This window comes from Rhinoraja longicauda, chromosome 25, assembly GCF_053455715.1.
Source record: "Rhinoraja longicauda isolate Sanriku21f chromosome 25, sRhiLon1.1, whole genome shotgun sequence".
NCBI classification, from domain to species: Eukaryota; Metazoa; Chordata; class Chondrichthyes; order Rajiformes; family Arhynchobatidae; genus Rhinoraja; species Rhinoraja longicauda.
In genome coordinates, this window is record NC_135977.1 from 33,030,574 (window position 1) to 33,046,603 (window position 16,030).

General features: G+C 43.4%; 1 protein-coding gene across 1 annotated transcript; it reads left to right on the top strand.

The window, feature by feature from the left end:
• Nucleotides 1-7,906: 7,906 nt before the first annotated feature.
• Nucleotides 7,907-15,444, top strand: hspb8 (heat shock protein b8). The gene is made up of 3 exons (XM_078421374.1): nt 7,907-8,315; nt 10,020-10,083; nt 15,201-15,444. Exons 1-3 carry the CDS (start codon nt 7,907-7,909, stop codon nt 15,370-15,372), a joined length of 645 nt encoding a protein of 214 aa, XP_078277500.1. The 3' UTR covers nt 15,373-15,444.
• The last annotated feature ends 586 nt before the right edge of the window (nt 15,445-16,030 follow it).

A 16,030-nucleotide genomic window follows, 5' to 3' on the forward strand; every position in this document is an offset into this window, starting at 1 on the left:
ACTTCTGGTTTCTGTACCTCCTGTTAAACAGCAGGGCCCCAAGATTGAAATGAAGTGGCCATAAACACAATTTGTCAAATCATTTCTGCTTGATTATCTTGTCAAAGTGACATTGTTAAATAGAAGTATAAAAGTATGGATATGGGAACCCAGGCTGTGATCTGAATTAAGCTGCGGGGATGTTGGGAAAGAGAAAGTGTATATAAGCTGAGTCACTCTGAACAAAATGTCTCTGCACCATTCTAAATACAGCTCCATAGACAGGACAGGTGGAGTTTAAATAAACCAAACCCATTAGTCTAACAAGAGGGAAATAGAGACTGATGTTTACAGATATAATTAATATTAACTTCATCCTACTTTATTTCAATCCTGTAACATGTAACTCATGAGAAATTCAACATTTCCAGCAAATTTGATGTTTTTCAAACAATTTCCATATACTTAAGAGGTACTCCTATACAATAAGGCAAAACTCGAGTTTAGATTTTGATGAGAGGGGATCTTGTAGAAACATATAAAATTATTAAGGGATTGGACTCTAGATGCAGGAAGCATGTTCCCGATGTTGGGGGAGTCCAGAACCAGGGGCACAGTTTAACAAAAAGGGGTAGGCCATTTAGAACTGAGATGAGGAAAAACTTTTTCACACAGAGAGTTGTGAATTTGTGGAATTTTCTGCCTCAGAAGGCTGTGGAGGCTGATTCACTGGATGCATTCAAAAGAGAGTTAGATAGAGCTCTTAGGGCTAGTGGAATCAAGGGATATGGGGAGAAGGCATGAACGAGGTACTGATTGTGGATGATCAGCCATGATTACATTGAATGGTTTTTCCTCATCTCCGTTCTAAATGGCCTACCCCTTATTCTTAAACTGTGGCCCCTGGTTCGGGACTCCCCCAACATCGAGAACATGTTTCCTGCTTCTAGCTTGTCCAATCCCTTAATAATCTTATATGTTTCAATAAGATCCCCCCTCATCCTTCTAAATTCCAGAGTATACAAGCCCAGTCGCAGTGAAACTAGTCAGAGAACTAGGGTTTCACAGAGTCACACAACATGGAAACAGACCCTTTAGCCTACTAAGTCCATGCCAAACATCAGGCACCCATTCACACTAAGCCCACTGTATTTTCCATGAGTTCCCAGAAACTCCACCGCACAAATTCAACCACTCCCCTCCCAACACACTAGGGGATGATTTACAGAGGCCAATTAACCGATCAACTCTTTGTGCTGGTTGAGTTTAGTTTAGAGATACAGCGCGGAAACAGTCCCTTTCGGCCCACCGAGTCTGCGCCGACCAGCGATCCCCGCACATCAACACTATCCTATATCCACGAGGGACAATTTTTACATTTACCAAGCCAATTAACCTACATACCTGTACGTCTTTGGAGGGTGGGAGGAAACCGAAGATCGCAGAGAAAACCCACTCAGGTCACGGGGAGAACGTACAAACTCCGTACAGACAGCACCCGCAGTTGGGATCGAACCCGGGTCTCCGGCGCTGCATTCGCTGTAAAGCAGCAACTCTACCGCTGCGCCACCGTGTTTGGGATATTGGAGGAAACTGGAGCACATGGAAAAAGCCCATGCAGTCACAGGGAGAATGTTCAAACTCCACAGAGAGCATGTCAGAATTCAGAGTAAACCCAGGTGGTTGGAGTTGTGAGGCAGCAGCTTTATATCTCTGGTGTCAACAGCTACTGAAATGGTCTCATTTTGTTCAAGGAAACCAGCTCTGAGAAACTTTCTTCCAAATAGGCTCCATGTACTAAATATATACTACAAATGTTGAAGTCAAAACAAAGTTAGTTGAAGGGTACGTTTGATATGATCACTCACCAGCTCCATCAAGATTAATAGGCTTAGTTTGTTCCTGTAGCATTGCAATATAATGATGAGTTTCTGAAATGTAGAAGATACATTCATATATGATGGTTAAATTCATTATAATTCATTGGGCAACTATCTCATATTCTCTTTTGATTGCAATCATTAATTAGCAATATCTTACATGGTATAATGCTAATGAATGACGATAGTATTCAGGCATAATAGCAACAATGTCATTTTGTTCACTAATGTTCTTCAGGAATGGAAGTCTGCCATCCTTCCCCAGTCTACACAATACCTGATCACCGACCTGTGATTGTGCTTGACTCCAAATTGCCTTCTCAATTACGAATAGACAACAAATGCTGACAGTGCCAGTGACATCCATCGCCTATGAGTTCATTAATATTAAAACTTGTACTTAATTCAAGCTACGACAAGCTACGACAAGCTACGACAAGCTACGACCCTGTCGGCGACAACTGAAGACAATTCACCTCATTTTGGACTCTGGTTTTGACGCCGGTACCTGTCGCCGGTTGACGTAGGAAGTCGCCAATGGAATTCACCGAATTCAGCACCGGCCACAACCTATGTCACCTGGTGACCACCTATGACAGCAGGTACATCAGGATACGTCAAGCTATGCTCATTGGTGTCAAACCAATTTTCAACATTCTGAAAATCCAGCGGCGACCAGAAAGACGCTACGACTCTTTGGAGACGACTCACGACCGTACAGGCGACACCCTGGCGACCATGTGGAAACAAGCCTAGTCGCCTGTAGTCACCTAAGAAATCGCCTAAGTGGAACAAGGGCTTATACCTTTCGTTCCCCCATACCCCTGCAACCAGTCTGAAGAAGAGTCCCGACCTGAAACATCATTTATCCATGTTCTCCACAGATGCTGCCTGACCCGCTGAGTTACTCCAACATTTTGTGTCTTTCCAACGTAAATTATACATAAATTACACATGAAATTTGCAAGACAGCTAACAAAAAGCCAAGAAATTAATGTAAAACATAAGTAGATAGACAAGTCTATGGCAGTGCCAGGGGGAGGCTGCAGGGGTCAATTGCCGAGATAGGTGTAGGATTGTGAAGGTCATTCCAAGAACCTGATGGCTGTAGGAAAATAGCTGTACCTGAACCTGGTGGTCATGACTTCTGGTTTCCGTACCTCCTGTCCAACAGTAGCAGCCCAAAAGGGCATGAACAGTGTGGTGGCGATCCTTATTGATAGATATGCAACATGCCTCCTGATGCCTCAGAAACAGCAGCCCATGACTGTCCAAATTGGCGAGGTACGTTTGGGGTGTTGTTCAAAAGAGCAAGGCCATGCATCAGGAACGCACAGAAGACCTGTGTACACCGTTCACAAACTACTGACTAGAGGCACCATCTACAGAAGGGTCTGAGGTTTCCACTTTGGTCTCGTCAGACACCTCAGAACCTACAGAATCTGAGTGGAAGCAAGTTATTCCCAAGGGATTGCCTTTGGGATATTCTAAGTTGTTTACCGTAAATGACTTAAATTAAATTCTCAAAACACTTATCCAAAACAGTTAGCAAAGAAGGCCATTTCAGCACGTTGAAACCATCCTTCGGCCCACCGAGTCCGCACCGACCAGCAATCCCCGCACACTACACTATCCTACAATAGGAACAATTTTTACATTGACACCAAGCCAATTAACCTACAATCCTGGACGTCTTTAAAGTGTGGGAGAAAACCGAAGATCTCGGAGAAAACCCAAGCAGGTTATGGATTGGACCGGGTCTCTGGCGCAGTAAGCACTTGTAAGGCAGCAGCTTTACTGCTATCCCACTGTGACACCCATGGAACAGCTTCATTTCTCAGCTCATTCTCAATGTAACCTTTTCTCCGCACATTCCAATCAATAGGCCAAATGGCCTCCTCCTGCACCTATTTTCTATGTTTCTATGTAATACCCAATACCTCTTCATCTCACCCAAACCAGGGTCAGTTTAGACTAGGCAATTTACCTACCAACTCACAGCTTTTGGGATGTAGGAGACAACAGGAGTCTCAAGGGAAATTCACAGGATGAATGAATGAATGAATGAATGAATGAATAAGTTTATTGGCCAAGTATGTGCAGATACAAGGAATGTGCCTTGGTGCTCCGCTCACAAATGACAACACAAACATACAGTTAACAATTAAGAATAGAGCATAAACACATCAAAATAATAAGGATACACCATTACGGTCTAAACATGTGGGTGAAAATAAACCAGAGCAAAAAAGAGACTACAGACTTTGGTATTGAGTAGAACTATCACTGCTTCGAAGTGTTTGTGGCCAGGGTGAGAGGGGTCAGAGATGATCTTGCCCGCTCGCTTCCTGGCGATGACATGGAAAACATACACATTCCACACAGATGGCAGCTTCCATGTGGAGAAGAAATAACTTGACCTTTCAGGTCAATGACCCTTTGTTAAACAGAAATATTGCCAGTCCTTTTCTCCTCAGGTATTTCCGGCACTTTCTGTTTAAACATGATGAAAGACCTTGTTGGGGCAAACTCCTCAGCCCTAACCAGCACCACTCAGCGTCAGTCACACTGTAAGCCATCCAAGGGTGGTTTGACTGCACAACAATAATTTCCCAAATTGTGAGAAGGTAAGATGAGCAAGGAGTCTACCACATTGTCCCATCTCTACCAAAGACATGTGTAAGAAGGAACTGAAGATGCTGGTTTACACCGAAGATAGAAACAAAATGCTGGAGTAACTCAGCGGGACAGGCAGCATAAGGTCATAAGGTCAAAAGGAATAGGAGTAGAATTAGGCCATTCGGCCCATTAAGTCTACTCCGCCATTCAATCATGGCTGATCTATCTCTCCTTCCTAACCCCATTCTCCTGCCTTCTCCCCATAACCTCTGACACCTGTACTAATCACGAATCTATCCATCTCTGCCTTAAAACTATCCACTGACCTGGTCTCCACAGCCTTCTGTGGCAATGAATTCCACAGATTCACCACCCTCTGACTAAAGAAATTTCTCTTCATCTCCTTCCTAAAGGAACATCCTTTAATTCTGTTATGACCTCTAGTCCTAGACGCTCCCACCAATGGAAACATCCTCTCCACATCCACTCTATCCAAGCATCTCTGGAGAGAAGGAATGGGTGACATTTTGGGTTGAGACCCTTCTTCAGACTGAGTGAAGGGTCTCGAACAAAAACATCACCCATTCCTTCTCTCCAGAGATACTGCCGGTCCCGCTGAGTTACTCCAACATTTTGTGTCTACCAAAGAAAGGGTTGGCTCAATGTCTTAACTTCAAAAACAGACGTTATTCGCAATACAGGCCCCCCTCCGGTGATGGTTGCCAAGCTTATGGACAACCTTACATAGAAACACGCTCCCATAATATTACATTCAAAAGTCTGATGTATGGCCCAACACACGGCTGTAGGGGTTTCCTCCCCCCTGCATTGCCAGTGACTGTTCTTTCTTATCCGTTATGTGTGCTTTTGATGCCAGTGGGGTGGTATGGTTCTCACAACCAGTGATTTTGTGTATCTCTGACTTACGATCAAAATCTGTTTTGGGACGCAGGGAGCACCTTGTAGGTAAGGTCAAAAAGTCATATGTGATAGGATCAGAATGAGGCCATTCATCCCATCAAGTCTATGCCGCCATTCAATCATGGCTAATCCATCTCTCCCTCCTAACCACATTCTCCTGCCTTCTCCACATAACCATTGACACCCGTACTAATCATGAATCTATCTCTGCCTTAAAAATATCCATTGACTTAGCCTTCACAGCCTTCTGTGGCAATGAATTCCCCAGATTCACCACCCTCTGACTAAAGGAATTCCTCCTCATCTCCTTCCTAAAGGAAAGTCCTTCAATTCTGAGGCTATGACCTCTAGTCCTAGACTCTCCCACTGGTGGAAACATCCTCTCCACATCCACTCTATCCAAGTCTTTCACTATTCGGTACACTTCAATGAGGTCCCCTCTCGTCCTTCTAACATACGGATAGCCTTCGGTATGGACAGTCCTCCCATGATATTACATTCCAAAGTCGAATGTCCGTCCCAACACAAGGCTGAAGGGATCTCTCCTCTCTCTCCACCCGCTGCACTGATTGGTCTTTCTCATCCACTGTGTGTGCTTCTGATGCCATCGTTGCGATGTGGGGCTGCACGGTTCCATAACCAATGAGTTTGTGTATTTCTGATTTATGATCAAAATCAGTTTCGGGAATCAGGGCGCAGCTTGCCTGTGTAGGAAATAAAAAGGCCCGCCTCCTGATTTCTGTTACACTTCACCCATGCCACTCATGTGTAAGAATGAACTGCAGATGACGGTTCACACTGAAGATAGACCTAAAATGCTGGAGTATCTCAGCGGATTATACAATATCCGGTATATCTCTCTTTGCACTATTTGGTATACGTACTTGGCCTGATTAAACTCATGTATAATATGATAGTATCTATAATAATGTATCTGTATGAGAATATAATATATGGTCTGAAGAAGGGTCTCGACCCAAAATATCACCCATTCCTTCTCTCCAGAGATGCTGCCTGTCCTGCTGGTTACTCCAGTATTCTGTGTCTATCTTCAGTGTAAACCAACATCTGCACAGCAAATGATGTTAGAAACATAGAAACAGAAAATAGGTGCAGGAGGAGGCATGAGAGTGGGGAAGATTCCAACAAGGGGACATAGCTTCAGAATTGAGGGACAAAGGTTTAGGGGTAACATGAGGGGGAACTTCTTTACTCAGAGGGTTGTGGCTGTATGGAATGGGCTTCCGGTGGAAGTGGTGGAGGCTGGCTCGATTTTATTATTTAAGAGTAAATTGGGTAGGTATATGGATAGGAGGGGATTGGAGGGTTATGGTCTGAGTGCAGGTAGATGAGACTAGGTCAGGGAGAATGGTCGGCGTGGACTGGTAGGGCCGGACAGGCCTGTTTCCATGCTGTAGTTGTTATATGTTATATGTTATATGTTATTTGGCCCTTCGAGCCAGCACCACCATTCATTGTGATCATGGCTGATCGTCAACAATCTGTAACCCATGCCTACCTTCTCCCCATATCCCTTGATTCCACTATCCCCTAGAGCTCTATCTAACTCTCTTTTAAATTCATCCAGTGATTTGGCCTCCACTGCCTCTGTGGCAGAGAATTCCACAAATTCACACCTCTCTGGATGAAAAAGTTTCTTCTCGCCTCAGTTTTAAATGTCCTCCTCTTTATTCTTAGACTGTGTTTGCCCCTGGTTCTGGACTCCCCCAACATTGGGAACAAAGTTCCTGGTACGGTGCAAAACTATACCTGGCTAATGAAGTATTATAGTGATTGCCATCTGCAGTGATTCCTTCCTACATGCACGCGTGTTTGGTGGGGACGGGGACAGTGTGTCCAGGCATTTATTGGGTGGGTGGTGTTAGCCAGTGTGTTGATGTTGTTGGACACGTTTGTCAGCGAGCCCACTGGAGCCGGCGGCCAGTAAACAAGGATGAGCGGCGCTGCTGCAAATAGCCGGCGAGGAGGCAGGCAGGCATGGCTAAACTTGGTCAGCACACGCACGTAATAGGCAGAGCCCAGCGATCCTGCATTCCAGCGCATTGCTCATACATCAGATTTTACTGGTGACCCAACCCCCAAAGAGGCCACAGAAGGAGGGTCAGAGCAGACCTCCAAGTGCAGTATAAAGCACCGGGCCGGGGACAGGGGCAGTGCAGAGAGTGCTCGCTGGTCCTGGTTCTAGTCCTGGTCCTGGTCCTGGTCCTGGTCCTGGTTCTAGTCCTAGTCGCTGGTCCTGGTCCTGGTTCTAGTCCTGGTCCTGGTCCTGGTCCTGGTTCTAGTCCTGGTTCTAGTCCTAGTCGCTGGTCCTGGTCTCTGGTCCTGGTCCTAGTCCTGGTCCTGGTCCTGGTCCTGGTCCTGGTTCAAGTCGCTGGTCCTAGTCGCTGGTCCTGGTCTCTGGTCCTAGTCCTGGTCCTGGTCCTGGTCCTAGTCCTGGTGCTGGTTCAAGTCGCTGGTCCTAGTTGCTGGTCCTGGTCCTGGTCGCCATGGCTGAAGGTCAAGTCCCCTTCTCCTGCCAGGTCCCGGGCAGGCACCGCACCTCCAGGGACAGGGACCCGTTCCGAGATCCCCGCTTCCTAGACGAGGACTTCGGCCTGTCGCCCTTCCCCGACCACCTGGACTTCACTGCCGACTGGCCGGGCTGGGCTCGCCCACGGCTGACATCCACCTGGCCCGGCCCACTACGGTCATCCTTCAACGGGGCAGCCCCCCGCGACCCCTCAGCGGCCGGCAGCCCCCCGCCGCCCCACTACACAGCCCGCTACACCGGCTACCCCGACACCAGGACCCCACTGCTCAGCCCCGGGCAGCCCTGGAAGATGTGTGTCAACGTGCAGAGCTTCGCCCCTGAGGAGCTGGCCATCAAAACCAGGGACGGCTTCGTGGAGATATCGGGTAAGTCGGGGGCTTCCCCTTACACCCACCTTCAGGTGGGCAAGACCACCTGGGCAGTGCCAGGACTGAAGCTGAACTGTGGGCACCGCGGTCAGGACTGGTGAACCCATCACCTGTGCTCTCTCTGGCCAACTGACTTGTGTTTGCCTTTGCTGACTGTCAATAGCAGATGGTATTTATTATTGCTGGAGATTTAGACAATAGACAATAGGTGCAGGAGGAGGCCATTCGGCCCTTCGAGCCAGCACCTTTGCAGGAAGGAACTGCAAGTGCTGGTTTAAACCGAAGATAGGCACAAAAAGCTGGAGTAACTCAGCGGGACAGGCAGCATCTCTGGAGAGAAGGGTCTTGGGTCGAGACTCTTCTTCAGACTGAAGCTCTTTCGCCCAGCTTTTTGTATCTACTATTGGTGGAGATTGTTGCATTTGAGAAAAAAAAATCATTGCCAACCTAAGTACAAGTTATTAGCAAGATTGGGTAGTACACAGTGGATCATCGGAGGATATTTTTTCAAAGGGGTATGTTCATTTTGAGTAAGTCTAAACATGAAATTTGACAGAGCGGTTTAAAGAAGTATCCTTCTGCTCAGTTTCACACCCATGGACCCAGCCCCCCAAAGGCATTAGAGGCCACAGGAGGAGGGTGGAGGGGGGTGGAAGAAGGGAGGGGGAAGTGGGGGTGGGAGGGGTGTGGGGGAGGGTGGGGGGGAGATGGGGGAAAAGGTGGGGAGGGGAGGGCGGGAGTGTGGGTGAAAGGGGAGTAGGGGAATAGGCGGGAGTGGGGGGGCGGGAATCGAGGGGGAAGGGGAGTGTGGGGAGAGGGTGGGAGTCGGGGGTAGAGGGGGGAGGGGAGTGGGGATAGAGTGGGAGTGGGGGGAGTGTAGTGGGGGGGTTGGGGTAGTGGGAGGGACATGGACTGTTGTGATTTGCTGTTGAAGACCACTGGAGCAAGTATGTCTTCAATGAAATTAGGTCTGTGTAGTTTTAAATGAAACTCTTTCTTCATAACGTAGTCATACAGTTTGTGTAAGGAAAAAGCAAAAAGAGAAAACAAAACAAAACAAATTTTCTTTGTTGTAAAAAGTATTTCTGTTCAATAACCTTTCTATAAATACCAGAATATACTCATGATAGGCCTGACATTGTACATGTAGTCCAAGAACTACAGACTGTTGGAAATAATAGTAGTTTTTCACACATGAATGCAGCTCAACGCGTATGCGCATTTGGCGTGCAAACTTTTTTTTACTGAAAAGTTGCATTACGTGCCATATTAAGAATTTTGATGTAAAATTCTGAATTTTGGACGTCAAAATTCTAAATTTTGGACGTCAAAATTCTAAATTTTGGACGTCAAAATTCTGAATTTGTAAAATCAAATGTTGGGAGATCTGTCAGTGAGATCTCTGTGTTGTAATGTTAGAGGGTTTTCGCTCTGCATTGGAGAATGTTCGATGTTGAAACATGGGCTGGGCTGAACCAGAAGCTATTTCAGGGTTCAGGCCATCAGAATTCCCAAGAGCCATCATTGTGACAGCGGAACATGTAGATCATTGGCCAACGAGCAGCTGAGAGCATGGGCCCCAGTCGTGGAATGAAGTGGTAAAGGCGGAAGTGCTGATGTGAACAAACTCCTCTGTGGGTTGAGATCATCGAGCATCTGCCAGCCACACTTTCCTGACCACTCCCTTTGTGTCATTCTCAGGAAAACACGAAGAAAAGCAAGAAGAAGGTGGAATAGTCTCCAAAAACTTCACCAAAAAAATCCAGTAAGTAGCGACTGCTATTCATTGCCAGGAAACTTAGTGTAAATTGTTTTTAAAAGTTTACTGTGTCAGCCTATGGATGAGCAGTCTTGTGTTGTTTTTAAAGTTCTCATTGTCAGTCCAAGTTGAGCATGGGCCAGGAAAGAAAGAGAGAGAGTGAGAGAGAGAGAGTATTCATGAACTTGAGATTCTTTGCCTGTAGGTCCCTACCTTATTTGGTGAGTGTATCAGTGGGAGTATCATTCTGCAAAATCACAGAGGTTTTAACAAAGGGAAGCCCACATCAAGCCCTGATCCCGACAGTTAAAGTGGCAGGACTGGTCTCACTGCATCCACTTAACTGTCCACTCAAAACTCCAATTGGATCCAAAAATAGACACAAAATGCTGGAGTAACTCAGCGGGTCACGCAGTATCTCTGGAGAGAAGGGATGGGTGACGTTTCGGGTCGAAGCCCTTCTTCAGACTGATCCTCCATTTGGAGCCATCTGCTTCCATAAATCCTGAGGTCCCCATTCAATCCTTAAAATCAATTCAAATCAATCCTTAAATCTTCTTAATATGAATGCAGTCGATAGTTTATTTTTCCATGTTAGCAGTAGGAGTTTAGTTGATCTAAGAGCCAGCTTGTCTCTTTTATATCAATTTATTTTAAATGCACTGATGGATTTGTGAAAATATCAGCGGAGAATGTTCAAACAAAAACTAATATGTTAACATTGTAGGTACTAAATCAGGAATAATATATATTATAAAAATGCTTCTTTGACAGATGACATCAGACAGGGCCGATTAAACAACTGATTTTATAACATTGGATCCAATATTTTTTGGAACTTAATTCTATCAGTATTGGCCGTAATAGAGCCTTAGTTTAGATCAATGAGCAAAGTTTATTCTCTTTGTTGAAAGTTGCATTTGCTGAAAAGAAGGAACATTTACTCCAAAGTACTTTATTTTTTTAAGTAAAAATGAATGAGTATCATTTTTTAAACTCTGCGACTGCAGATTGGTGAGGATTTAAGTAGAAATGTAGAATTTTGTGTCTGTTATCTTGAGCATGAGAAAAACTAGTAAAAACCATGAAAATAAAATAAAATAAATCTAGGATACAGCCTGTATCTCAACAGTGGACTGATGTGGAGCTTAGCACAGTGGTCTTTTAACACATTGTTGAACGTATATAGTAAGCAATATGTTTCAGCATTTGCCATATGTTGTAATTTTGTCATTTATTATGTCATATGTTAAAATAAGTCATAAATGTGACTGAGCAATAACTTGGCATGTGTGTCCGTATGATCACATGCCCATGAAATGCATGATTAGTACATTTCAAAATGCTAGTTTTGCTCGTCATAAACAGAAAAGTTCGTCCAAATTTTCTTCACTGATGTAATGCACCCTTGAGAAAAGTTGTTGATTTTCCTTGTGCACATTGCTAATTTATGCACCGCAATTCTGTTGTAAACACAATTTTACTGGAAGAGATTTGATACATTTCTATAAAACATTCAGCGTTTGAAAGATAGGCTGTCATCAAATCAATTTATATCATCTGCTTTCCAAATAATAAAACCTATTAATCTCTGGAAAAGCGTTTATTAAAGACGCACAGTTTTCACAAAAAATCAAATTAACAAGCTATAAACATTTAAGGAAAGTGAGTCAGGAGACCCATGTATAAAATTAATTTTATATCCACGTCAGGTGCAGCTGAACATCAACAAGATTTAGATATCAATATTGCATACTTCAAAACAAAACAAGATTCAAACTATGTTTTACTTTGACTGTAAAGTCCATGTATGCCTGTTCTCTTGGTAATCTCTGCTCTGTGGGCACTGCCCCAATAATGACGTTTCTCCTCATAACTATAGTTTCTAATCATTTGTGTCAACAAGGTGTCTCTTGAAACTGCCTCCTACCTCCTTTCCCACATGTCTCAACACCAGTGCTTTTTTGTCTCTCATAACTCAAAGAAAAAGATATGGAAAATTTGTTTTATAGATTTTTTTTAACAATCCCTTTTGACTTCCTGTGTCTCCCTTAAATGTAACATTTTCTCTGGGTTCTTTCTGGCTCTGCAGATGTTTGCTGGTCTACCAGCCTCTTATGGTCTTAGAGTTGTACAACACAGAATCAGGCCATTCCACCCAACCCATCCATGCTGCATGTCCAAGGTTATCCTATTCAACTGCATTTGACCCATCTCCCTCTAAACCTTTCATATATATGCACTGGCCCAAATGTCTTTGAGATGTTGTTATTGTACCTGACTCAACTACTTCCTCGGGCAGCTCATTCCATATATGTGCCAATCTCTGTGTGAAAAGGATGCACCTCAGGTTCCTATTAAATAGTTCCCCTCTCAGCTTAATTGTGGGTTGCAGAAGACCAGGAGAAACCCGTACAACTTCAAAGTATCTGGTTCAATAGCTAAGTAGTAAAGTTGAATCCGGAGATGAGCTGAAGGCTCCTGAGAGCTATGTCTGCCTCCAACTATGAGTGTAGTGTGATCAGCCTCAGAATCAAAACAGGCCAACAGAATGATTGTGCCAAGACTGATGTGAAGATGAAAACATTTCAGCTGACGACATTCAAGCAGACAGCTTTTTTTCCAAAGCAAAAGAACAAAATCCCCTTTAAATACTAATGCTAAAGCCAAATACTTTTTAAAAAAAGCTAAAAACTAAAAAACTGAATACTAAAAACTATTTAATTGAACATATTACTATCTACAATCTAACATTCTTCAGTTTAATACATTTTTTCACAGAAATCATTATCTTTAAATTTCACATTTGAACCTTTTCAAGCAGGATAGGGGTTCTTGAAATGAATAGGGATTTACTCAGATCAAAACGTGGCATTAAATAGAGTACCTCAGTGATTCATTCTAAATCTCTTGTACTCACCCTGTTCATGATTAAATGGAGGTGAATACAATAACATAAGATTTGCTTGAGACATTAAACCTGATTCAGCAGGATTTGGATTTATAAAGCACATCGTCCAGCGAATGGCAGGCAGATTTTAATATGGCTGCAAGTATAAAAACTCACATTAGTGTAGAGCCTGTCACATCATTTGTCAGTATATCCCAAATTCTTTTACAGTTGATTAAATATTTTTGGAAGGTTGTTACACTGTAATTTTAGTAACTTGGTAATTAATTTGCATCTCGTAAGCACCCATAAAGTGCAGTGCTGCACAAGCAAAATGTATTGGGACATGTTGTAAGGAACGGAATGTAACACTGAACACTGAAGGCCGCCATTTTGCTGGAATTTTCAGCAGTTCCAAGGCCATTGGCCATTTTACAGGGTTGTTTTCTCTCTTAGGATTTCCCAAATTGAATTTGATTTCTCAATAAAGTTCATAAATTCATAAGTGATAGGAGCAGAATTAGGCCATTCGGCCCATCAAGTCCATTCTGCCATTCAATCATGGCTGATTGATCCCTCCCTCCTAACCCCATTGTCCTGCCTTCTCCCCATAAACCCTAACACCCTAAGTATCTGGGATTGTTTACAAAAAGTAGGCCCCAATCAGTCCCATCTTCAGTTGCAGTTGATCACGTGGTATCCTAAGCTAGCTGCTGCAGGTGATGACATTATTACATATATTATTTTTTTAAACTTTAAAAATGATATTTTTATGCTTGGAACAAAATCAGGGAGGAAAAAGTCAAAATTAAGTTTAGAAACATAGAAACATAGAAAATAGGTGCAGGAGGAGGCCATTTGGCCCTTCGAGCCAGCACCGCCATTCATTGTGATCATGGCTGATCATCCACTATCAATAGCCCGTGCCTGCCTTCTCCCCATATTGCTTGATTCCACTAGCCCCTAGAGCTCTATCTAACTCTCTCTTAAATCCATCCAGTGATTTGGCCTCCACTGCCCAAAGTCTCCACTGGCAGAGAATTCCACAAATTCACAAATCTCTGGGTGAAAAAGTTCATTCTCACCTCAGTTTTAAATGGCCTCCCCTTTGTTCTAAGACTGTGGCCCCTGGTTCTGGACTCACCCAACATTGGGAACATTTTTCCTGCATCTAGCTTGTCCAGTCCTTTTATAATTTTATATGTCTCTATAAGATCCCCTCTCATCCTTCTAAACTTCAGTGAATACAAGCCTAGTCTTTTCAATCTTTCCTCATATGACAGTCCCGCCATCCCAGGGATCAATCTGGTATTTGTCAGGCAAGCTTAAACAATTTAATATAATGTTGCCAAAAATGCAATTGAAACACTAGAATTGCTACAACACTGAAGAAGGTCATTCAGCCCATCGAGAATAAGTCAACATAAGTTCATAAGTGATGGGAGCAGAATTAGGCAATTCGACCCATCAAGTCTACTCCGCCATTCAATCATGGCTGATCTATCGTTCCCTCCTAACCCCATTCTCCTGTCTTCTCCCCACAACCCCTGACACCCGTACTAAACAAGAATCAATCTATGTCAACCTCAAAAATATCCATTGACTTGGCCTCCACAGCCTTCTGTGGCAATGAATTCCCCAGATTCACCAATCTGGCTAAAGAAATTCCCCTTCATCTTCTTAAAGGAACTTCAGTTAATTCTGAGGCTATGACCTCTGGTCCTAGTGGAAACCTCCTCCCTACATCCACTATATCCGGATATTTCACTATTTGGTAAGTTTAGTCTATTCGCCTAGTCATGCATTCTCATCAGCCTCATTTTTGCTGCTGTGTGTCACAGCACTGAAAGTTATTCTGTCTCATATACTTTCCTAATTCTCTGTTGGAAACCCTGACTGACTCTTGATCTATGATTCTCTAACACTGTGATTCTATCGCCCTTTCAGGCAGCAACTTTCAGATCACAGCATAACAACATGTTTTTATGCACTCCCCAAACTATATTGGATTGCGCCAAAACCTTAACCCTTTCCCATTCATCAATAGGAATACATTATCTGCATTAATTATACCAAAGGCACCCTTGATCTTCTACATCTGAGCAGCCTAATTATGTCCTGAATACATTAAGCATAAACTGCCAAAGCATTGACTTGCAACTAACTTGGTCAGGGATGTGAGATGTGGTGTGAAAACCTTGATCAATACTTTATTCTTTCTCTGTTTCTCCAGGCTGCCCATCGAGGTGAACCCCGTCACTGTTTTTGCATCCTTGTCTCCTGAAGGAGTCTTAATCATTGAAGCCCCCCCTGTAAGACCACCTTGCTACTTCTATGGGGATGACTGTATGGACAGCGATGCAGAAGAGAATGGCCTGAGAGGCCAGGAGCAGACTGTTTCTTAATCTGAACTGACTCTGAAATCACCTGTCAGATATAAAATGTGCCTAAAAACAAGGTTATTACTTTTATATGAGGCAACAAGAGCTGTATATAAATCACTGTTTCTTTACTTTGATACTTCTAGATAGTCTTACGGAAGATATTGATCTGTTTTGGTATATTTTGTATATGAGAAGACTGTGTATTGATTGTAGGTTTTCCTGCACAATAGCATGTATTTTATATGTTGTAAAATAAGAGACAGGTTCAGTACCAATCCTGTAAAAAAAAAAGCCTTTAATTGCTGATTTTGAATACATTTTAGATTAAAAAATCTTTGAATTGTTTTTCTTGCCATGACAAAATTCTGTGATTTCTTTCCACTTAATGGCATTAAGAAGAAGTGTCTTTCGGGCTTATCAAGGTTGGTAGATTGGCCAATCATCTGATAAAGGTAATTTTGACATGAAATGGGCTCAGACAGTTTAATTTTAAATACCAGTCAGGGAACAAAACCACCATCAACTTAACGTTAATTGCATCAGACTGACCACAGCATTAGCCGAATGCTATGTAATCCAAACATTGTCACATGGCTCTATTAGAGAGTGCACCTCCAGAATCTGGGCATTTTATATTGAACCTTTTATGTATCGTCCAAATGCCTTTGAGAGACATCCA